This window comes from Eulemur rufifrons, chromosome 7, assembly GCF_041146395.1.
Source record: "Eulemur rufifrons isolate Redbay chromosome 7, OSU_ERuf_1, whole genome shotgun sequence".
NCBI classification, from domain to species: Eukaryota; Metazoa; Chordata; class Mammalia; order Primates; family Lemuridae; genus Eulemur; species Eulemur rufifrons.
In genome coordinates this window covers 104519151-104545127 of record NC_090989.1, presented here as the reverse complement: position 1 = coordinate 104545127, position 25977 = coordinate 104519151, and the positions used below count along the sequence as shown (strand labels likewise).

Below are 25977 nucleotides of genomic sequence, written 5' to 3'. Positions count from 1 at the left end.
CATGAGTAGATATTAGGTTGGGTCAGAGGGTGAAACAATGGAGAGAAAGGAGAAGCTCCCTAATTTTTTGTCCTCTCATGTTCCTACATATGTCTCCCAGCTACATCTGCCAAGGTTCCCATGTGGTGTGGTCAGAATGGATCAGCAGCTGGTAAATAACAACCTTAAGACTGTAGCAAGATCTTAGAAAAAGTCACTCCAGAGAGATGTCTCTACAGCCTCTCGCCCTGTTGCCCAGGCTAGAGTGCAGTGATGCCATCATAGCTCACTGCAACCTCAGGCTCCTGGGTTCAGGTGATCTTCCTGCATCAGCCTCCTGAGTAGTGGGACTAGAGACCTACATCGCCATGCCCAGATAATTTTTATTTTTATTTTTTTTCTGTAGACAGGATCTCACTATGTTACCCAGGCTGGTCTCGAATTCCTGACCTCAAGTGATCCTCCTACTTTGGCCTCCCAGAGTGCTGGGATTATAGGCGTGAGCCACTGCACCTCCTGGCCAATGTCTCTACTTTTTAAGAGTGATTTTAACAGCACTCCTGGGTCATTAAAGAGAATGTTAAAAAAAATTATTCAGGGACACTTGTCAAAGCACAGGAAGGCAGATTATTCAGGACCATCACAATAGGTATGGGGACTACTGCAACCGGGTGTTGCAGTGGGGAAGGAAGACTGGGCTCAACTCTGAACACAGCATGGGCAAGTGGGAATTCATAGCCAAGGAGCAGTGTGAGGGTCAGTGGATGGAAAATTACTAAGCAAATATCAGGGTCAAGGAGGACTCTGGCTAAACTGAACTAACAGGATTCTTACTGAAGACAGGCCAAGGTGTTCCGACGTCACCTGGGGGGCGGGAGGGGTGGAGGATGAGTAATCTGATCAGATATCAAGGATAAGGCGGTATGGGGGTTCTTGCTAAACTGACTTATCAGGGTTCTTTGCTCAAACTGGGTTTTATGAGGAAGTGCACAGGTGGGCCTAGGAGAAGATTCAGAAGCCTGACTGAAGTTTGGTCAAGCAAAGAATCTTGCCAAGAGGCATAAGAAAAATGTGAAAATTACAAGGCATCCACATAAAATGTTAAATGATCATCTCATACCTTTTGGCACTAGAAATGATACTTCCAGGCTGGCGAAAACCAAGAAGGACAACTTGTTGTGAAGCTGTAGAATATTCCAAATGAGCTTGAGAGTTAACTGAGGGAATGAATGAGAAAAGGAGCTTCACATTCATGTGTGTATTTACAAAACAAAGAAATGCCTTGCTTTGAAGTCCAGGAGTTTTTCCCCTGACGTTGCTGAAATGCCCGAGTATGCCCCCCTGTGTGTGCTGCTCTGGGGAGGAGAGCTTGCGCGGATGTGTCGCTTGCTGTTCTGAGAGGTGACCAGCAAGAGACACACCCAAGGCTGGGGCTGAGGGAGGACATTACTTGAACTCTAAGAGTGATTCAAACACCTTGGCCAGTGAAAACAAAACTAGACTTCCTTGATGCAGGGAAACTTCTCTTAAAAACAGAATTTAATACGTCTGAGCTTTGGGTTTTATATGACGTTAAGTATGAGAAAGATTTAAACACTTTGGAGATTAGTACTTGTCCAGACATTCTAGAAAATTCTCAGAAACTCTGAGAGACTTCCCTTTCCTCATATAGTTAGTAATGGTGAAAATGTTGTTGGTTTTGTCTTGTGTTTTCTTTTTTCCCTGTTTACAAGGATTGTTTGTTCTTTGTTCGGGGCCTTGCCAACATCTCAGCAGAGCTTTTCCTAACTATTTCATTCATAATTTATGTAATCTCCACCACTTGCTTCTTAGATCATTCAAAGAGAGTAGGAAGTAAACTGACACATCTAGTTCTTTTCACACTGAGGCCAGATCCTTTCCTGGGACATTCTGTAGCATTTGTTTCACCCTCTTGCCTTTTAGTCTTTCCGTAGACTGAATAGATGTTGGTTTCCTCAACCAGACATGTTCTCAGAATATTTAATTATGTCACCCGTAAACCCATGGGTATGACTCATATTTGTAGTTCTTGAATTAATATCAAGAGTACATTCCAGAAGGGGCAGCGGTCTCCTTGGGTACAGAAGGAGTGACACTTTCATTCTCCTCACTCTCCCTGCCCCTGCCCTCAATTGCATTTGAGAAGTAAATAAACGGACAAGTGCTTATATGACATAAGATAGCATTGGTGTTGAAAGAAAATATATTGCAGCCAAAGATCACTTTCCTTAAAAACATAATTGGCTGTTTAAAAGCCCAGCAAATTGTCACCTGCTGTGTTTAGAAATATGCAGGTCAGCTCTGGGCCACCTGGTTTTGACAAATCAAAGTTTTATTCTGTGTAGAAAGTGTTCTTTGCTTCTAAGATTTGTGAAATGTATCGATGAGTGTATGTTTTTTAGCTTTTCTCTTTTATGTTTTATTTGGTTAATATGGTCCATTGGCAATCTAGCTGAGAAAACGAGGTTTTCATTACCACTCTGGCCTTGAGTAATTGCAGAACTTCAGACCAGTCAGGTGTATCCTTTGGCTACTTATTCCTTGACCTGAAAAAAGAATAGGTGTCACATCTAAATATTAATATTTACCTTCTCTGAAAAACTACTGTCAGTAGGGGCCGCCTGGGGATATAAAAAATGTAAAATCTGCAGCAGGAGAGGTACAGCGGTTTAGCACAAGGAAAATTCAACTTCATAAGACGATGAAATTGTGGAAGGACAGATCAATGGCTTTGATGACATGAAGAATGCAGACATGCTCACCAAAACGAAATGGGGCAAACCCTTAGTGAGCATCTGGGATGTGCCAGGCACTGAGCCAGCTATAGAACACAAAGAAGGGACCCATGAGTGCTCCCAGAGAAGGACAGAATTTCAGAGCTGAAGGAAACATGTAGGTAAGGTGACCGGACATCTCTGTTTCCCCAGAATCAATAGTTCATGTCTATATTATGAATAGCACTCTCTTTGACTCTCAAAAGGTTCTTGTGTAGACAATAAAATATGTGATGACCCTAATTATATATAATTACAATATTATAAAATAAATATTATGAAACATATATAATTATAAATATGCACATGTAATTATATACATAGCCCCACTCTGTTATTTTTCTCCCCATGTAAAATGAGACTCACAAAGGCGAAGTGATTTGCCTCAAGCCATATAGGAAGTGAGTTATCGTCAAAGCTGGCACTAAACCTGGCCCTCCTGACCGTCCAGCCCTCTTTCTGTTAACAAATTTTAATTTTCTTACTGAGAAGCTGCCAACCAGTAATCTGTTCCACCCCCACCCTGCTGCTCAGTTTAGCCTTCTTCTGAATTTGGAAATCCAGAAGTTTTCGAGGAATACTCCAGGAAGTCAGTTGCTATTAAGTGTGAAAAACTACTAAAATAGGGAATTTTTGAAAGTTCATAGACTCTAAAAAAGTACAAGTTTGTGGAAACCCAGTTGATAAATTTAGGGCGTCATGTGGTTTGAAATATTTTATAATTAAACGTTAAATAGATATTGCATCCCAAGAATTATTTTCCACTTGAAACTTCCTTTTTGTTCCTTTGCTTGTGTTTTTCCCACTTCCCGGAATGCCCTCCTCAGGCCTCGTTGGATTGCCACGTGTCTCTTCTCTTAGGGCCACATCAAGTCTGTTGTCTGCCAAGGAAGCTCTCAGTACTGCTCGTAGCAGTCTCGCCCCTGAGAATTCCAAATGCTCGCCATGTGCGCTCCTCTTGTTAATTCATTTTTCCCGTTATGTTTTCTGTCTAATATGCCCTCCACTGTATTACTCCTGACTCCCAACCCACTCTTTTTTTTTTTTTTTTGAGACAGAGTCTCACTCTGTTGCCTGGGCTAGAGTGCCGTGGCATCAGCCTAGCTCACAGCAACCTCAAACGCCTGGGCTCACACAATCCTCCTGCCTCAGCCTCCCAAGTAACTGGGACTACAGGCATGTGCCACCATGCCCGGCTAATTTTTTCTACATATTTTTAGTTGTCCAGCTAATTTCTTTCTATTTTTAGTAGAGACAGGGTCTCACTCTTGCTCAGGCTGGTCTCGAACTCCTAACCTCAAGCAATCCTCCAGCCTCGGCCTCCCAGAGTACTAGGATTATAGGCGTGAGCCACCACGTCCAGCCCCAACCCACTCTTAAGTCTCCCTCCTTCCCTTTACAGAACTTCGCAAGAGAGTGGCCTTTTCTTCGTTTATTAATTAATTCAGTGAAGTTTTACTGGGTACCTACATCCTGTCAAGTGCTATTCTGAGAGCTGGGATGTAGCAGTGAACAGTACAGAAACGAGATCCTTGCGCTTAGGTTTATATTCACATGAGGAACCTATCCCCCAGTGCTTCCTGCCCTCAGGGCAGGCGACTGTGAGTGGAAGTGAGCTTCTGCAGTCAGCCTGGGCGAGTGGCCTACAGTGAGCTGGGACGGAGAGAAAGCATTTCTTCTTGATCCAATTAAAAATTTAAAAAGATCATTGCAGGTATTGGTAAGTGAAGTGAAGACCATAAAGCTGGTGATGTGATCCGGAGTGTTAAATGTTGGGGAGGCATATGTACTCTGACTTAGGTGGGATGCAAAGACTTCTCTGAGGAGGCGACATTTGAACTGAGCCCTCAGTGACAAGAAGGAGTCAACCCCTGGGAAAATGTAGAGCCAGTATCTTCTAGGCAAAGGAAACAGCAAGTGCAAAATTCCCACGGCAGCCAGGCACGGTGCCTCACACCTGTAATCCCAGCATTTTGGGAGGCCGAGGAGGGAGAATTGTTTGAGTCCGGGAGTTTGAGACCAGCCTGAGCAACATAGTGAGACCTCTTCTCTACAAAAAATAGAAAAATTAGCCGGGCATGGTGGTGCACACCTGTAGTCCCTACTTGGGAGCTACTTGGGAGACTGAGGCAGGAGGATCACTTGAGCCCAGGAGTCTGAGGTTGCAGTGAGCTATGATGATGCCACTGCACGCTAGCCGAGGCATCAGAGAGAGACCCTGTCTCAAAAACTAAACGCAAATGAACCAACAGAAAAACTCCTAAGGAAACAAGTTTGAAGTTGTCAAACTTGGCTTGCACATGGCAAATGTGGTCGGAGCAGAATAAACCAGAGAGAGGATGGGTGGTCAGAGGGCAGCGAAGGCCAGAGCTGTTCCAGTGCTGTCTGTGGCCATCCGACCTCAGACCGTTACCAGCCCGGTGTGAGCAAAGGCAGTTAAAACTTGCAATTTGACAATTTTGAGGCATCAAAGCATGTGATGATTTTAACAGCAATTGATTTTTACTGTATTTCTGAAAACACTTGGTCCCCAGTGGGTTGGGGGATGGAGACTATTTCTCCACCACAGATGTTTTGAGAAGCACTGATTTAGAGCCATACAAGCCATAGCAGCCATCGTAGGAAGCTCCACGGCTGACTGGGGTGAGGGAGGTTGGTGGGTGCGGCAGAAGTTTCAGTGAGAACAGTCAGGACTGGAGGAGTCAGGGAGTCCTGATGTTGGCCCAGACCACTGTATCGCAGAGAAGATAGAAATGTTATATTTTGGAGGCAAAAACAACAGGACCAACTGATGGGTTGGATGAGTTGGGGTAGCAGTAAGTGAGAGGAATGGGTGATGCTTTAGATTTTTGGCTCGAGCGGCTGGCGCTGTGTGTTGCGTTACTCCTTAACCATCTTTGACATGGCGTCTTCCTCTGCCACCCTGTTGAGGCCTCTCTATCAGATTCACGGTGGCTCTCCGGTTTCACATCCAGCAGTCCAGTCTCCCTCTTTCTTTATCTCTGGTATCGTTTAATCTTGTTGACCCTCCAGCTCTCTCACACTAAACTCCTTGAGATTGCCCTTCCTCAGCCTCTCATTTGTGCTCTCTCGGTTTGCTCTACACCTGTAACCTATTCGTCATCTCCTTTTCTTCAGAAATGCAGCCTGTCTGAAACCAGTCATCACAACACCCGCTGCTTTCCTCGCATACCGGTTTCTGTGAAAGGTCTCACTGAAACCGTTCGGCGTTACGCAGTCTGCAGACTTGGTGCCGTGTTTGATGCTTCTGTGTGAGAACAGACCCATCATCTGCCAGGTCTTCCTGTGTGAAATCTGTTGCATCTTTCTGCGTGTTTCCATCCCACTGCCTCCTTGGCAGGTCAGCCGTGTCACTTACCTTTCGAACCACCTTGATTGCCTCCTGACCATTCTCCTCTCTCATCAATCCTGCACTGTTCCATGACTGATCCCCAAACTCAGCTACGGTTGTGTCTTTTCTTTGTACACAGTAGGTTCCTGATATATATTTTGGGGATTGACCCATAATTAATATAATTAGTTTTTCTATGCCCAAGACCAGGTAGAACATAGAATATCATATATATAAAATATAGAATTCTATATCCGGTACAAGGTGGCCACGTGTAGGGAAATACCGCTTCCTATCAGTTTCTGTTGACTGTCCTTTTTGTTGCTGCTGGAGCAAGTTTTCCCCAAATTCCACTTGTTTTTCAACTTTTGCTATTTAGGATGTAGTCAAATGTTTTTTCAGATATACATCTAAGTCGGGTATACCGTTAAATCTGTTTGTCCCACAGACCCTAAGTCATTGTATTGTTGATGAGACAGTAGTCTGAAATATACAAAAGCTTACTCTTTATAAAAGGACAAAGGAGGAATGTTTTACCACTGTCATTCTTTTTTCCCTCTGGGCCTTTCAAGAGGAATGTGGGAGCCCAAGAGACCCCTTTGTCTGCCTTCATTAAAATGAAGCCCAGACAGCTGCAGCTGGCTTAGGCGACAGGCTGTGGCAAGTGGCATCCTTGGCTTCCTGCACTTGCCATAGAATTCGGATGTCATTTGGGTCCAGTGTGTACTGTGATGAGGCATCTAGGACGTGTTCAGTGAACGTGAATTTTCTTCATCCATTGTGTTTAGTTATAGGATACGATCATCTTAAACCATAATCAAAGACGCTTCTCAAAATTACTTCTCACAAAGAAAGCTAGAAGCCTAGTGAATGTGGTTGGTGCTGTCTGCCACCCAGACAACCAGTTCCTAGCCCTCCTGATAAAGGGACATTGTTTTCAGGGAGGCTTTGAGCTCTTCCTGCTTCTGTTAATGATTTAATTAACAAGAACAAATGGGATGGAATAAAATTGTAAATAGTATCTCTGACATAGTCATATATTTCATTCTTTAAGAGAAAGCACACTATAAAGAGGAGAGTTTACATGAAAAAAATGTATTTATTGCAGGTTACAGAGTTTTTTCCTTGTCGAATCTGGACTCTAAATCCAATAATGATCTTTTACATTTGTATAGTGCTTATGAAAGTACTTGATCCTATGTGATCCTCATCACCGATCCCAACATGACAGGAGGGAGGTGATAGGATCAGTGTTTTATTGGCAAGAAAACAGATAATTGACCACACTAAAGATTAACTGAAGAATTCTGGACCAGTCTCTAGGTCTGAGCTACTTAATATGATAAATAAGAAATAATGGATTTAAATGATACAACACATCACAAAATCCTACATTTTAGAACTCTTTTAGTGAGCTTAGGGATATTATTTTGCTTTGGTTGGATTTTTAAAATTAGGTAAGTTGAACTGGTATCCAGTTTTCTAAAGCCTTGTCTCAGCATTTAGAATGACTTTTTTTGTTATGCTGTGGGTTTTCTTTCATGGATCAGTTTTTTTTAACTAATCGAGTTGAATTGAATGAGAGAATGAACAAGAAATACCATCTTCACAATCCCACTCCTTATGGAGGCTTGAGGGACTTTTTTTCAAAGGCCATGAGCATAGAAGTTTCAAAAGGAGCCACAGGTAAATTGGTAGGCTGTGAGAAGGAGCACAAAAGGTAACTGGTCAAATGCCATTTTAGGAGAGAGAAAAGGAAGGTTGAAGAGCACCTAAGGTCTCTGCACTTCTGTTGAGAAATCAGGAAAACCTATCAGCCATGAAGTCCTCAGCGGGAGTCCTATTCTGTGCAGTCTCATTTGCAGTCCTGCCTCTGTGTTATTTCAAAGCCTACTTTCTACTTTCTAAGTGTATTATCTGTCTTTTCTAGCAGATCTCTGGATTCAATGAAAAGTTGAACTTTGCTGTATCTTTGACCTTTCTGCAAATACGTTTAAACCTATTGTGCTTAATTATATGAGAGGCAGGACACGAGGCTACCACAGCTAACTGAGTAGGAAACTGCTGAGACATTATTTCACGCCATGCATAGAGAATTTGGGGGTTATGGAAGGACTGCATTTATAGAGAGTTAAGTTAAAAGAGTCTTTTCTCAACTTGGTCTTCTTTCTCTACCTGGGCCAGGTGTATTTTACTAGAGTGATCCGTCTCAGCACACTGCACGCCGTATTTGGCTTTTGTGTGTGGTTTCTGCTCTGTCTTCTCCTTCATATTGAGGGTGGTGAAGAGCAAGGGACTCCACTTTATTCACTTTGCACCCCAGCCTAGCACAGGGCCTGTGCAGAGTGAGCGTTGGTTGGCGGAAGGAGAGGTCACGCGAGCCTTGGAAGATGATACGCTTCAGGTCGACATTAGTGTAGCCCTGGTTATTCTGTCACTTTGAGCAAAGGGAAAAGTTCATGAGCTGGGTGTGCGGTGGACTGAATTCATCTCGATTTCATATCATTCCTGGAGAAAATAGATGTCTGTGAGTAAGCTCTGGACTTGATATCTAAATTTAATAATGGGTAAGTCTATGCCCTGGTTTTTCTTGGCCTTGTAATTCTGTCTTACAAGTGAGTCTAGTCCCTGCCTTAGAGATGGAGTGCTTTCTGCTCCATGGTGGGGGGGGGGGGCCTCCCTGGCAGGGCTCTTGGCAGCCCCAGGGGAAGTCCTGCGGTTTTGACAGCATCTAAGAGGGGTGGGACGGACTCAACGGAAGCAGTTTCAAGCAGCAGCTCTTTTCAGTGAGGGCAACAAGGAGTGTCTTGTTCTATCCCCTGGAGTCCCTGTGAGGGGCCGCCGTGTCTAAGGGATGCCATCAGCATCTAGGCAGCATGCCACGGGAGTGAAAGATTTCATCTGGACTTCTGGAAACTGGCAGCAGGGTGAAGCCGCTGCTGAAACTGGCCACTCGATACCAGGGACGGGCGTTGCTTAGAAAGTCATATGTGCGAGAAGATCTGCCTCGCTGGGTCCACATGGCTCCAACGTGCTCTAGGAAGACAGCAGCGTGGGCCGTGTAAAGATGGCAGTGGTGGTCCAAGTCTGGGTATGGCATGTAGAGACACAAATCGATCACTTTAGATTTCTCTTGGTGAGCAACTCTTCCATCTGTAGGGTATTTGGTTTTCAGTTGGCTTAGTACTTTGGAAATTCCAGTTGAACCTGAGTAAAAACTAGATTTATCCCAACAAAGAGATGACATCAAAGATTTGTGTTTGCTTGGGGATTATTTTAAAGGAATTTGTGCTTTACTCATTTCTTATAAAACCATTGTAAAGCCCTTTATCCTCTTTAGAGAGAGACAAAGTTTTAAAAAGCCAGACAATGTCATCAGTTTCTGTATAACTTATGCATATTACTGTCTGACATACCAGCTTGACCGGAGCCTCCTTTAGTTCTTTGAAATGTCTGTCTTTCAGGATACCATGGTTTCCACCCTTTCTGCCTTCTCCCATTATTTTGTAAGCTCCTCCTAGGAAACACTACCTCTTTGCTCCCAGACTGCCTGGGAGCAGGTACTTAAGACTCCAAACTTGCTTCATCCTTTGAAAAACATGGAAATAACAATGGTAATATTTTGTCTCTAAGATTGTTGTAAAGATTAGATTAGATGGTATCTGCAAATTTCTTAATATTATACCTGACACATAAATGCTTCATGATATTATTTAGAACAGGATCTAATTCCTGCCCTCCCAGGGTTTATGGCCTGGTGAGAGAAGCAGACAAGTCAATAAATGATCGGGGTTCAGTGTGCAGTGGGTGATATGATTCATTCGTTGGCAGAGGTGTACTGAGCCCCTATTACGTGTCAGGTAGTGTTCTGGAGATAATGCGGTGACCCAAATAGGTAAGATGCCTGCCTGGACGAGGCTTGCTGTGGACCAGCACTGTGATAGAGCTACGCAGAGGGGCGCCCTGGAACAGGAGTGTCAGAGTTGGGTGGGGGTGGAAGATGGGCTTACTTACCAGAGGAGGCCACCTGAAGGAGGTGAGACTTGGGTTTTCAGTATTGAGTGGACACGTTGAGCAAAAGCAGCCAAATACAAAAGCATATATGCTATAGGACTTCATTTTCTTAAAGAACAAAAGAGGCAAGATTAATTCATTGTAATGGAAATCAGAATAGTAGTTAACTTGGGACAGAGATGATTTATTGGAAAAGGACAAAAGGGAACTGCCTGGAGCGTCTATATCTTGATCTGGCAGTGCGTGTGTGTGTGTGTGTGTGTGTGTATGTAAGTAAACACAGGACTGGATACACTTACAATTAACACAGATTATTTTATGTATGATACTAATTTTAAAAAATTAATGGCAAAAATGAGGAGGCATAGCTGAGTGGAAACAGGGAAGGGACAGGAAAGGCTGTGGCCCAGGGTGCCGCCCACCCTGCTTGGATGGAGGGATGACGTGGGGAGAAGATGGGGTGACAGTGATGAGCATCTTAGATGCAGGCTGTTATGGGAGAAGAGATTTTTTTCAAGTGTTGGGCATAGAGGTATTTTTCTTAAGAAGATGGAGTAGTGGAGTGGAAATTGGCCTTGGTTTGAATCGCTAACCTTGGCACTACTGTCTTCGCATCCTTCAAGCAGGCTTTTGGGAGGGTTATGGGAAACAATGGATGTCAAGCCCTGTGTCTGACATGGAGTACGGGTTTAAGGAATGTTCCGTAAGAGATTTAAACATGTGTGTATGTGGTTTAATTAATTGCAATCCTAATACTTGATTCTCGATAAAATATTGGGCTATGTTGTAGAGCAGTGCTTGCATATCTGAAACTTTTGATCCTTTAATTATTTTATTTCATGTAAATAGCTTAGTATTGTATAAAAAGTCTTGGTTTTTAAAAAAAAATTTTCCCTGTATTGATTGAACCATTTTTAGCATTTGAGAACAGTCTAAAAATGGTCAAAGAATTTGTTTCAATAAGGTTCGTATATGGCAAAATTAGTTGTATGAGAGATGAGATAGCTTTAAACATGTCAGGTTTCTCATCTTATCCAAAATGGTTCAAGTGTGTGGGAAGGGAAGGGGAGATAGCAGAGAAATTGCTTTAGGTAGGATTTTTTAAAAATGAAATTTACCTTTTTGAAATGTTAAACATCCGAATGTGAGTGTGCTAAATATTTTTATGTGGTTATAGTGTGTTAGTGTAATTAGCTCTTTATTAAATTTTAAACCGCCATATGGCAAAAGATTCATTGTCACAAATCTTTTGACAGTGATGACTGGTTTTCTGCCTATTTTAGATTTCCCAGATTATCATTTTTAAATAACTCTTATCCTTGTTTTGAAAGGCCATCCCCATACCTTTCTGGAGAATCTCTCCTGGTTTCTGGAAATGGCTTTGCACTGGCTGTTTAGAACACTCTCCATTCTGTGTGTAAACACCTGGAATCTCTCAGTTGGGTCTGCCCTTTGTGTTTAGGAGTGAGCGAGCCCGCTGGATAACCGCCCTGGGACACAGCAGCGGGAAGCAGACCACGGACCGAACTTGTAAGTTCCTTTGAGGGGACGCCTGCTCTGGAGCATGGAGGAACTCTGCCCCCTGCTGGACGCTCGGTTATTAACGCGTTACACAACCACAATACTTGGTTTATAAGTTAAACTCCAAAAAGGTTTCCTTCCTTCTGCCTTCTGCCAGAACTGTGTGACCCCTGCTTTGGAAGTCAGGGGGGTCTGAATTCACACCCAAGGTGCAGTTCTTTGTTGTGTAAACATGGAAATTCATTGCTTAGCCTTCCCAAGCTTGTTTAATCATCTGCAAGTCAGTTGCAACGCAGAATTATTGTGAAGATTAAGATACGTTGAAAGCCCTTCTTGAACTGTAAAACTCTTAAATTTTTACCTGTAATTTATTAATGGGCAATTGTTGCATGATTAAGCTTTCTCCATACTGTCAGTCTGAATCTAAGCTGAAAAGCATTTTTAACCTAAAAGAAAGTTACTTGACCATTCTTTTTGACCTTTTAAGAAAATGTATTTTATTCTAGAGAACCAGGAACGGGTGCAGTAAAGGGTGGTGTCATGTGCTTATTAGCTCCCTAACTTTGATGTTATGCCTCTGTGGGTGATTCTAGTTGGACGGTCAAATCCAAAGAATTAAGGCAGCAAAACTCATTATCCTGGAGCACTCAAAAATCATACCTTTTAAGCTTAGAGTCAAAGCCAAAGTGATAGGTTTGAAAGGTCCCTCGAATCAAGTTTGATTTAAAAAAAAAAAAAAACAAATGAAGTAAGAAATCACACATTAGCATTTCTTTTAAGCTTTTGGTTGGATCTTCTTTTACTGCTAAACCTCTTCAGCAGCTTTCAAGCACTGCTATTGGGATGAAGAAGCATCCCAGATGAGAGGCAAGAGAGCTGGGTCTGCTGCAGATTTTGTTACCAGTTGCACAGCCTTGGCACATCACTGACTTTTTTGTTGCCTCAGTTTCCCTAAAGCATGATGGCTGTTTTCTGTTGCATTGTGTGACATGGCTAATGACTCCTGATCAATGCTGTTATTGAGGGAATTCATGCATCATAAAAGGTCTCTCAAATCTGAGAGAGTTCCAAGTAAGAGAGTTCCTAGAAAAGTAACCAGGTAAGGGAGTTCTTAGAAAGATTTTGTTTCTTGATAGAAGCCCAACTTGTTTCTTTCAATGCCAGCCCTGAATTGCAGAGAAAGGCTGAGTAAATGTACATTATTGGTTTATACATGTTTTGTTTTTCCTCTGCTGCTGGAAACTTACTATGTCCTTTTTCCGTTGCAGCACTGACCCAGGTGGAAATCATTAGATCATTTACTGCCAAGCAGCCAGATGAACTCTCCCTGCAGGTGTCTGACGTGGTCCTCATTTATCAGCGTGTGAGCGATGGTGAGTGGGAGTGTTCTCCTGGGGCACTCATGGTCTAGGATTCAGGATGCCATAGACCCGAAAAGTCTCATTTTGTCATTAACGCCTGGATACCAAATTCTGATGCATTAATGTTTGTGGTCATGTGTACTGATTTCTCATCTCTAAGGCGAATTTTGGGTCTTTTCTGTTCTTATTCATTTCTCTCTTTCCAAAGACTTCATTTCCTAAATCAGTGGTTTCTCAGAAGCCAAAGATGACTTAGAGAGGCATTTCGGGGACTTTGAATTGAAAACTGTTCTCAACAGCCTCTTCTCCTTGTGTGCCTTCCCTTTGGCCTTCTCATGTGCACCTGCCTGTTATCTATCTACACTTTATCATTTATCTACACTTTTGTTTTTGAATATGCATGCAGTCACATGGTTTGTTATTCAAAAAAGAACCATCAAGTTTTCTTTCCTTCCTAGTCTTCCAGTGGCCTTGTTCTCATCTCCAAAGGTTCTTCCTTACTTTCAAAAAAAAATTTTTTTCCCTGCTACCCTTACCCAAAGGATCCCCTTTCCCCAGCTCAGCGCAAGCACTTACACTCTCTCAGGCTCCTCTTGTCAGGCCCCTCTGCTCACGTTCTGCCCCTGGTATGTCATTCCTTCCCCCTTGAAACCTTTTTCTGTCCCATTTCTCTCTTCTCACCTTGTACTATCCATGGCACCCTTGATGCTGCCTCTCAACTTTTCCCAAATCCTCCTTGGAGCCTGGCACGGTAAAGATTCTTCCAAATACTTGTTGCTGGATGTGGACTCTGTTCATTTTTGCAGGATGGTATGAGGGGGAACGACTGCGAGATGGAGAAAGGGGCTGGTTTCCTATGGAATGTGCCAAGGAGATAACGTGCCAAGCTACAATTGATAAGAACGTGGAGAGAATGGGACGCTTGCTAGGACTGGAGACCAACGTGTAGCTTCTCAGATGGCCTTTTGTTACTGCAAGATTTGCACTACGTCTGGTGGGCTGGTTGGTTCTGGGCTGGTTTTATGGTTAATTTTATCACAGCCTATTTAATTAAAAGAATGAAAACACTCACCTTTAAGCTTGCCAGGTTGTTCTGTTCTCTCAGAACAGCTACTGGATACAGTTCAGTTTTTGTGTAACCACTCCCTTGCAGATTCCTTTAGGTACATAGAGTCGCTGAGTAGTCCACTTCAGGGATCAGGCAGTCTCAGCTCCTTCTAGTTTCACCACGTTCTGGCATAAAAAATGTATATAAGATTCTGTATCCTGGTTTTCTCTATCCTCACTTCACTAACGCTACTATTCCTCCTTAAACATCTCCTTTTGTATGGTTCTTCCAGTATTAGCAAGGTTTTATGTCTTTAAGGAATGTTCAGTTTTATATTTTTCCTCCTTCTTAATTTTCACACTTGATTCTAATGCTGTGTTAATTTCTAAAGGAACTGGTAGAGTTCAGAAGGTGAGCTGTTATGTTTTTCTAAACCTCTTCCCAGGAAAGGGACATTGACACTTGAATTTTTGCCACCTTTTTCCTTATTAGATGGTAAGGAGCCTTACTTAAAGGATTTTTTTAATCCATCTCACCCCATATTGGTCTTAGATAAGTATAGCCTAATAAACCTAAGCTACTTTAAATAACATAAAATTTAGGTGGTTCGCATGGTTGAGAAAATGCTGAGCACAGCACAGGTTCGCATGTTTGAGAAAATGCTGAGCACAGCACAGGGGACCTGCTTTTCTTAATATTCCCAAATGAGCTGATAAAATACTGACGTGAGGCAGCTTTGCCTTTAATGATGCATGGTTTTCAACTGTTCCCACTCCAGTTTCCAATAGGAAATTAGCTGGAACACTAACAATCTCCAGGAAGGGAAAATTAGGCCTTAAAGGGTATCAAGAAACCAACATGGTACCTAACTGAAACCTTTTGACCTTAGTGGGAATCCATTCTATAATATTTGCACTAAAGGTTGTACTTGCCGTATTTGGGGTCTCTTTTAACTGTTTCTGTAGATCTTTATTTCTTCCACTAGTGCAAGGAGAGAGAAAAGTTATTTTAATAGTCGGTTTCATAGAGCTAATGAGGGTTTGGAAGACTGAGAGGGGAGAAATGATTTTTACTGGCAGCTATATGCCTTCTTTACTCCATTCTCTTTGACAAAGGGTAAAACCTGGCAACGTGTACATTGTTGAAAGACTCAGATCTATGTATGACACGTCCCACTGCCATCTGCTAGCTGGTTACCCAAGTCGTAAGGTTATAGAAGTCCAGTACTCTTGCTCGCACACCCAGCACACTGCCCCCTCAGCAGCCAGCCACTGTGGTGTCCCTGGGGGCTTCTCACCCTCGGACTGTGGATTGCTCTCTTGACCAGTGCATAGTTTTGGTTGTAAAAGACATTCCTGGGCCTGAGTTCTTGGAGGTCTGGGCAAGTATGTTAATGAAGTGATAGCAGTGGACCACAGAAAGGGGTTTGCAAAACAAGTCGTCTGTCTCCTCTTTAATAATGTCACCGACTTTTTAGAGGAGAGGCTAACAAGTCGTAATTTAATCTAATGCCATATTTTATTTAGGAAGGAACGTAAATTTGTTGCTTGCAAGGGAATAATTTTATATTATTTTTGCTAATCCCCAGTTGAAGCTAAAAAGAAATTATATGAATCCTGTGAATTAATTTATAAGTAGAGATGTTAAACAGCTTTGGAAGTATACACATCTTATAAATGGAAGCCTTATTTAGTGAGATCAATATTGTTATTAAAGTGTTTGTTGTTATACAGCAGGTATTTAACACATTCACAATGTTTAATTTCAACCGTGTTGTTTTTAACATGACAGTATTTTTTTCAAATGTAGTTCATTTGCTATGAACACCTGCTCTGAATTGTATAGTGACTTCATTTGTGAAGAACAAAAATGTTCATTTTTGTCCCAATAAATTGAGACTGCTTGTACACTTTTGGCAAAATATGTCAATTTATAAAGATTTTGTATATACTTGCCTTTTTGTGTTGGTGTGATTTAATTTACTCTAGATTGTTTACAGTTAAGTGTACAGTTCCTGGATTTTTGGTCAAATCAGAGTTCTACTTAAAAGGCACCTGTAGCTAACATTGCAGGGGACTAATCTTTTCTTTTGGGATATATACTAGCATCAGCTGCCCTAGAAAACAGGAACATTTTTAAGAGATGGCCCATGCTGTTGCTTCTCATAGTTGCCACAAAAATGCAGGACTGAATAGCTTAAATAGCGCACAGTTCCCTTACTGCTGTTTGTCCCCTGGAGCATATCTTATCATTAATTTTGGTCAGCTAGTATCGGAACCTTTGTGCTTATGAAATTTCTCTACCTTGTGAATCTTGGTGAAAGACAAAGAGTAACAACTATGTTAGTTTTCTATTGCCGTGTAACAAATTGCCACAAATTTAGTGGCTTAAAATAACACCCATTTATCATCTCACAGTACTGTAGTCAGAAGTTCAGGACAGCGTGGCTGGGTTCTCTGCTCAAAAGGCTGAAATCAAAGTGTTGGGTTCGGCTTTCTCATCTGGAGCTTGGTGTCGTCTTTCAAGCTCATTTCTGTTACTGGCAGACTTCACTTCATTTTGGCTGTAGAAGAGGGGAACCTACTTGCTTGCTGGCTGTCAGCTGGGGGCTGCTCACAGCTTCTAGAGGCCATTTGTATTCCTTGCCACGGAGCTTCTTCCTTCTCCAAGGCAGCAATGATAGATTGACTCCTTTTCCCACTCAGAATCTCTCTGACTCCCTCTTATGCTACCAGTGGGAGAAAACTCTGCTTTTAAAGAACGTATATAATTAGGTTAGACTCATGGGATTATCTCCCCTATGATTAACTCAAAATCAACTAATTTGGGACCTTAATTAGACCTGCAAAATTCCTTTGCCATGCAACATAAAACAATCACAGATGTAGTACTAGGGAGGGGCGGAGATCGGAGGCCATCTTACAATTCGGCCTACAACACCCTCTATAAAACCTTAAAATGCTAGATACTTAGTTTCTCAGCATTCCTTGCAGCAAAGATGTAATAGGAAACACCAATCAGATACCTCTATCTTAGAATACACCAATCAAAGACATCTTTGCTCGATTTTCACTCATGCTAGTGATGGGAGAGGAAAGAGATGAGGAGTCCCATCTCTGGAAGTAGCAAGATGCATCATCCTCTTTGCTCCGTCCCCTATCTCAAATTGCTGCTGCATTTTCCCTGGGTTTTAAGAAGCAGCAGAGAGGCAGAGCTATTTGGTGGACTTGCAGTGCTAAATAATCCAGGCCAGAATTTAGTACCTACCATTAATAATCTTTGTTGTGGATTGGGTCCCCAAGGGGCTTACTCTGGAGTGAGAGTATGAACCTGAAAGACCTAAAGCTTTGGTTTCTGGGCTTCTAGTATATTAAAGCACTGACAAGGAAACAACGTCTCTCTGGAGGAAGCTAGCATCATCTTATCTCTCAATTGTTACTAAAAGCAAATTGTCAAATTGAAGGTTCAGTAAACACTCTGAGATGTGGCATTGTGATATGGAAAAAACAGACTCTAGATACTAAAGTCATCTAGAATATCTAGAAAGTATATCTAGATATAGACAGTAAAATAATTATCTTTGCTATGTTTATGGAGATAAAGCCAAATTTTAAAATGCAATACAAAACTAGGAACTACAAAATGATAAAGAATTTAAAAAACACAATCAACTAGAAAGTATGGAACTAAGTTTAAACCCAATTAGATAAGAGTTAAAAGAGATATTGGGGAGCTGGAAATGAGGCCAGAAGACACTACTCACAAAGAAGCATGGAAAGAGGTGACATGAAGAATGCAAGGAAATTGGGGTCCCAGAAGAGGGGAGAGAAAAGGAAGCATTGGCAAGGGGGCTGTGCCATTATAACCCTACTCTCACCAGTCATAGGATGCAGGCTGTCCCCAGAAAGGGGGAATGACCTTGCGTAAGACCCTCAGCTGTGGACAATTCCTGTAGAGGCTGATGGGTGGAGGCTGTTATCTGGTAGCACTCCCAGCACCTAAGGGAGGTCCTCCAGTCCTGAAGGGGGATCAGGGCAGAACATCACAGCATTCACTACATGGAGCTATATATCGGATATTAGATAAAATGGTCTCTAAGATAAAAGGTATGACTGGGATAAAAAGAGTGCCTACATGGTGATGAATGTTTCATTTAATCAGGAAGATGCAAAAATTCTAGATATACATTCTCTCAGTAATATGGAATCAAACTATCTGAAGCAAAAGTTGGCAGAAATATAAGAAATAAATCATAAGTCATAGCATGAGACTTCAACACAGCTCTTAGTATTTTATAGGAAAAGTAGATCAAGTCAATAAAAGTAAAAAATGTTAATGACAACAGTTTAACATAATGGGCATATATAGGACACTGCAATGATTTCAGCATATACAGTATTTTCAAGCATGTAAAATATTTACATTTGACTATTTCCTGGGCCATAAGACAAGATTAAACAAACTTTAAAGAACTGAAGTTATACAGAGAGAGTTCTTTGATTGCAGCATAATTCGGTTAGAAATCAACAACAAAATTTAAGAAATATCCATTTATTTGGAAAGTTATGACCTAAATGTAAAATGCAAAACTATAAAATTCCTATGAGATGGCATTGGAGAGGATATAAGTGACCTTGGGTTTGGTAATGACTTTTTAGATATAAAACTATTAACAGTGCAATCTGTGAAAGAAAAAATTGGTAAGTGGAACTTGATTAACATTGAACCTCAGTTCTGTGAAAGATACTGTTAAGAGAATGAAAAGACAAGCCACAGAGAGGGAGGAAATCTTTGCAAAACATAATTGATAAAGAATTGGCATCCAAAATCTACAGAGAACTCTTAAAATAATAATTAGAAAATAACTCAATTTAAAAAATGGGTAAAGAACTGGACAACTCACCAAAGATACACAGCTAGAAAATAAGCATATGAAAAGATGTTTAAGATTAGGGAATTACAATTGAAAACAATGATACCATTATACCCATTAGAATAACTAAAACCTAAGACCCTGACAATACCAAATATTGATGATATGGAGCAACAGGAACTCTTTTACATTGCTGGTGGGAATGCAAAAACAACTTGGGAAGACAGTTTGGCAGTTTCTTTATAATTAACATGCCTAACATATGATCCATCAGTTACATTCCTTGGTGTTTATTCAAATGAATTGAAAATATGTCCACACAAAAACCTGCACATAAATGTTTATAGCAGCTTTATTCATAACTCAAAACTTGGAAGTAACCAAGATGTCCTGCAATAGATTAATGGATAAACTGTTAGATCTATACAATGGAATATTAACCAGCAATAAAAGAAATGAGTTATCAAGCCATGAGAAGACATGAAGTAACCCTAAATGCATATTGCTAAGTAAGTCAATCTGAAAAGGCAGCTACACACTTTATGACTTCAACTATATTGAAAAAGCAAATTATGTAGACAGTGGTTGCCAGGGGTTAAGGGGGAGTGAGGGAGGAATAGGTAGAGCACAGGGATGTTTTAGGGCAAGGAAAGTATTCTCTATGTATGGTAATGATGGATACACGTCATTACACATTTGCCAAAATGTACAACACAAAAAATGAATCCTAATGTAAACTATAGGCTTTAATTAATAATAATAAAGTATCAAAATTGGCTCATCAATTGTAACAAATATACTCCATAATGCAAGATGTTAATAATAGGGAAAACTGGTAGGTGGGGTGAAGGCGTATGTAGGAACTCTTTTGTTGAATATTTCTTTTGTTCAAATTTTGCTCAATTTTTCTGTAAACCTAAATGTGTTCCTAAAAAAAGTATTAATTTTAAAAAAATAATTGCTCAAGGATGTTTTTCAAAAAAAGAAATAACAGAAGGAAACTTGGAACATGAGGAATGAAGGAAGGACAGAATAGGTAAACATTTGGGTAAATATAATACACTATCCTTGAGTTTTTAAAATTATGTTAGATGGCTGAAAGCAAATTATATTGTCTGACATGATTCTTAATGTATATAAAGGAAATATTTAAGAAAACTAACTTATAAAGCAGAAAAGATAAATGTACCTACATGGTAGTAAAGTTGTTACAGTTCACTTTAAGTGTTGATACTAGTTGACTGTGATAAGTTATGACACATATATAGTGTAATCCTAAAGCAACCGAAAAAAAAAAAAAAAACTATACAAAGAGATAGGCTAAAAAGCACAACAGACAAAGCAAAATGGAATACTAAAAAAATTTCAGGTAACCCACAGGAAGGCAGGAAAAGAGGAAAAGAGAAATGGAAAAAAAAGATAAAATAAAATGGCAGACAATTCTGCCATTTTATGTCAATAAATATATTAAATTTAAGTGTCTAAATTCATTAAAGACATAGTGACAGATTTTAAAAATAGCCTAACTATATGCTGTCTACTTGAAGCATTTCAAATACAAAGGGAGGTTTAGAATAAATGAATTGCAAAAAGAAAAGCAAATACCAATCCAAAAAAAAGCTGGAGTGGCTACACTATACTATCATCAGATAAAGCAAACTTCAGATCAAAGAAAATTATCAGGGACAGAGGGGAACACTATATAAAAATAAAGGGTCAATATGCCAAGAACATTTAAAAGTTTCATCTCCAAATACTTGGAATTTAAACAGCATACTCCTAAACAATCTAAGGATCAAACATATAGAGAGAAATAAAAAATACCTTGAATGACATGAAAATACAAAATATCAAAACATGTAGAATGCAGCTAATTAGTGCTTAGAAAATTCATAGCACAAAATATTTATATTAGAAAAAGAGGGGCCGGGCGCGATGGCTCATGCCTGTAATCCTAGCACTCTGGGAGGCTGAGGCGGGAAGATCGTTTGAGCTCAGGAGTTTGAGACCAGCCTAAGCAAGAACGTCTGATCCCATCTCTACTAAAAATAGAAAGAAATTAGCTGGACAACTAAAAATATATAGAAAAAATTAGCCGGGCATGGTGGTGCATGCTTGTAGTCCCTGCTACTTGGGAGGCTGAGGCAGGAGGATTGCTTGAGCCCAGGAGTTTGAGGTTGCTGTGAGCTAGGCTGACGCCAAGGCTAAGCCCGGGCAACAGAGTGAGATCCTGTCTCAAAAAAAAAAAAAAAAAAAGAAAAAGAAAAAATAGAAAAAGAGAAATCTAAACTTTCACCTCAAAAAATAAAAATAAATGACAAGATAAACCCAGAGAAACAAAATGAAACAAGGATGAGTAGAAATCAATGAAATTGAAAACAAAAAGAGAGAAAAATCAGTGAAACAAATGAAAAGATGCATATGATTGATACATGTTCCAGCAGGACTGACCAAAAAAAAAAAAAAAAAAAAAGAGAGAGAGAAAACTAATTACCAATGTCAAAAATGAAAGAGAGCTATCATTATGGATCCTACAGACATTAAAAAGATAATAAAGGGACATTACAAAAAACTTCATGCATAAATTTAAGAGCTTAGAAAAAATAGACTAATTCATTGAAAACCACAAACTACCAAACCATTCAATAGTTCTGTAATTACTAAATAAATTCCCAATTTTAGAATTTCTGAAAAAGAAATCTGCAGGTACAGATGGTTTCATTGGAGAATTTTACTAAACATTTAAAGAAGAATTAACATCAATTCTACATTCCAGAAAATAGATGGAGAAGACACTAGTTAGTTCCCAACTCATTTTGAGGCCACAATTACCTTACAAAAACTATAGACTTGTATCCCTTATAAACAGAAACGCAAAAGTCTTCAGCAAAATATTGCCAAATCCTATGCAATAATATATAAAAAGAATTACATGCCAAGACCAAGTAGGGTTTATTACAGGAATGCAGTGCTTGCTCAGTATTTGAAAAACAATCAATGTGATTGCTATGATTTGAATGTCTTCAAAATTTCACGTGTTGGTAACATAATTCTCAAATTCATATTGACTGGAAATGGGGCCTTTGGGAAGTAATTAAGCTTAGATAGGGCAATCAGGATAGGGCCCCCACGATGGGAATGGCAGCTTTGTAAGAGACCTGAGCTGACATGCATGCTCCTGTCCTCTAGCCATGTGATGCTCTCTGCTATGTCATGATGCAACAAGAAGGTCCTCGACAGATGCTACCACCATGTTCTTGGACTTCAGAACTTTCTTTTCTTTATAAATCACTCAGTTTATGGTATTGTTATAACAACGAAAAACAGACCAAGACAGCAGTCCACCATATTAAAAAAAAAACTTCTGATGCAAAAAATATTTGGAAAAACAGCAAACTAGGGCTAAAACTCATCTTTGATATTCTGTTTTATACCATTTTTCATCAGTGTGAATGTATATTTGTCAGTATAGGAGGATATTTGATTCAAATCTATTAAACTGATTTAAAATTTAAAAATATTTAGGGATCTATTAATAGTATATTAGCCTCTCATTATATTCTAACTTCAGACGTCACAAAAATATTAGAGCTAGGTCTATTCCACCTTTGCCTGAAAATGAAGAAAAATAGCTTCTAGAACTAAAAATAACCAATCTAATTTAAAAAGAGAAATAGCCATGAAAATAGGGTGAATGGAAGCTATGGAAAAGATTGAAATATTTAAAATAAATCTACAGCTAGAAGGCCTCGAAAATCACTATTAAAACTTTGTTAAAATGAATTTTATTCCTAATTGTTTTCATTGTGTAAAGATAATATACCATGCAAGGATTCAGAAATATACCATTCATTGTCTTCTTCTTGGAAAAAAAAAAATTACTTGAAACTTCATACCAGATCATTAAGACATGAATCAAATTTAAGAACTAGAAAGGGTAGTCATAATTTAAAAAGAAGTTTCCTAACTGGCTTGCTCCTACAATCCACAGGCAAGGTTGGCTATGCAGTGCTTCCATGTTAGCTGTTTTCTTTAGCTCTCTTGCCTTTCTTAACACTAAGAAATATTTTTTTCTCATGCACTATTCTTCACCTCGTGGGGAATATGCGACCTCTTGCCATCATGACTACCTAAAACTGGTGCTTTCTCTTCTGGCACCCGATAACAATGTAACTCTTTACACTGTACCAGCCAACTCAAGAGTAGCACATCTGGCCATTTTCAACATTAAGGAATGTAAATAATTACTTTCTGCATCCCCTAATCACTTAACACATAAGCAAGAAAATTAAAATCCATATAGAAGTGTGTAAGACAACTAAGGAAAACAGCATACAAGTACATGAAAGAAAAGATGTTCATCACTAATCATTATAGAAATATAAATTAAAACCACAATGAGATAGGACTCCACATTCACTAAAGGCTAAAACTAAACAAAACAACAGCTAAAAATACAAAGTAGTGGCAAGGATGTGAAACACTTTGACCCCTCACACATTGCTTTTGGGAATATAAAACGGTACCGCCAATTCTAAAAACAGTTTGGCAGTTTCTCATAAAGTTAAACACACTTACCATATGATATAGCAATCTTAATCCTAGGTATTTACTCAAGAGAAATGAAAACGTATAACCACACAAAGACTTGTATATACATGTTCATAGCAGCTTTATTTATAATAGCAAAACACCAAAAACAACTCAAATGTCCATCACCTAGTAAATGAATAAACACTGTGACAGAACCATACAATGCGATACTAAACAATAAAAAAGAACTAACTACTAATACATATAACAACATGAGTAACTCAAAAGCATTATGTTAAGTGAAAGACGCTGGACACAAAAGACTACGTAAGATTCCATTTATTTGAGATTCTAGAAAAGGCAAAACTATAGTGACAAAAAGCAGATTAATGGTTGGGAGGGGTTAGAAGTAGGGGCAAGGGATTGACTACAAAAAAATAAGGGAAATTTTTAGATGATGGGAATGTTCTATATCAAGATTGTGGTGGTGGTAATTACATGATTTTTATACATTTAACAAAATTGACTGATTATACACTTAAGTTGGTTAGTTTTATTATATATAAAATAATACCTTAAAGCTTAACAAAAAGTATGGAAATGTACTAAAATGTAAAAACGGTAAGATGATTAACTGTTGAATTTCCAAATATTCTTCAGTGACGATGTACTGTTTTAAAATCAGAATAAAAATGGTCATTCAAAAACAATTAGCATATTGTAAATAGGATTATACAACATGATCACAATGACTTATAAATAAACACAAACTCAGAGCTAACAATAGAAGAAAATTTACCACTATTTACTTTGGGTGAAGGAGCACTAAAATAAATTCCTTCTAAAGCTTTTGTATAATTAATAACTCTTAGAGTGGACTTCATTTTAAAAATGCAGTAAGATTAGAGAATAACTTCTAATAACTGATGTAAGTTTATCTAGAGCTTTTGCCCAAATTAATTAAGAAGGCATTACATGTACTCACTTTTAAAGATGCATTTTTTAGAGATTATTGTGCTTTCTTTCTTTCATTTTTTTCAGGTAAGTTTCTGTTTCAGGGTTTTTTTTTTTGAAGAGTTATCCTCTGCACTGCTCAGAATGGTAAGACAAACAGATTTTCCTTCTTAATTTAATGTCTTATTCTTTAAAACCACTAAAGAACAAATAGTTCTTAGATCTGGAATACATTTTCCACTCCAGTAATGCCCTATTTTGTAAACAACAAAAAAAACTCAGAACATAAATAGCACCTTGAATTAAAATTTCCATCCTGATCAGTTATAGAGAAGACACAAATTGGAGGCGACAGTAACTGCGCTTTAATCTCTGTGAATACTTCATCTATTAAATAATTCTTCAGGAACATTTTCCTCATTCATATGGAGATTAAATATTGGTTTGCAAACGTGGAACCAATAATCTTTTTTATAGAATCTTTTTCTTTTATTTTATATATGTGTGTATATATATATATATACATACATATATTTTTCCCCCCTTTTAACTCCCTAATGCGAGTTAACAGAATCTTTAAATGCTTTCTTCCAAGACCATTTTGGCCAAGTGACTGTGAATTAAAACCAGATAGTAAAAACAAAGAAAAAAAGCATAAAGATAAACACTCTTATAGAGCAAATAAGACCAGATTAGATGGTCACTTTGACTTGAGGGGCAAAACCAGTATGTTACAATACTGTGGCATGAATGCCAGAATTGAGAGACAGATCACTTTTGGGAGAAGTGCAGCCAAGAAAACGGACTTGGGACTCACAGCACATTCACATCCTTGGCAGGCAATGACACGTGGCATACATTCCCAGAAATGGGAACAGTACCTGAACCAGTGCTGTTAACAGAATCAATACATCCCAGTAATTGTATGATACTTAATCCTTTGGTTTCCTTGCATTTATGGGAAGGCACAATAAAATTTGCATTTTTTAGAGTGCAGCACAATGCTTTTCCTGTTTATTTCTGCAGTACGTCCAGCACTTTTACACTTGTCAGACAAGGGTCAAAACTGTTATATCCCAAAATATTAACAAACAGTAGAAACAGATGTCTCAGCAAGTTAACACTCAATGATGGATAGTGTAAATTTTAGTTAATATGCTTTTTGCCAAGTTAAAAATACCCTACTAAAAGTAGTTTAAACAATGAAGGCTTTTTATTATATCAAAATAAGTTCATGTGCAGAGCATTTCCAGAGTTGGTTAATTCTGCAGCTCACCAGCATTATAAAGGACTCTGAGGAGTTCTATCTTTCCACTGAGCCAACCTGAGTTTATGGCTGTGTCCCTTGTGATCATAAGTTGGCTGCAGCAGTTCCAAGTATCAGATTCAGACAAGACAATGTCCAAACAGCAGAATTTCCTCCTCTATTAATGAGAAAAATCTTTCTCAGACACCCCCTTGAAGATTACTTCTCAGCTGTCACTGGCCAGGAGAGCTTCACATACACATGCCTCACCAATTACTTAATAAGCAGAATAAGACCACAT

The 25977-nt window shown here is 39.4% G+C and overlaps 1 protein-coding gene across 1 annotated transcript in view; it reads left to right on the top strand.

The window, feature by feature from the left end:
- ARHGEF26 (Rho guanine nucleotide exchange factor 26) overlaps window positions 1-15963 on the top strand; it is a 119969-nt gene extending 104006 nt beyond the window's left edge. The window contains exons 12-14 of the mRNA XM_069475309.1: window positions 11603-11670; window positions 12930-13034; window positions 13829-15963. Of these exons, the coding sequence (XP_069331410.1) occupies window positions 11603-11670; window positions 12930-13034; window positions 13829-13971 (316 nt within the window). The 3' untranslated portion in view covers window positions 13972-15963. The remainder of the gene's footprint in view (window positions 1-11602; window positions 11671-12929; window positions 13035-13828) is intronic.
- The last annotated feature ends 10014 nt before the right edge of the window (window positions 15964-25977 follow it).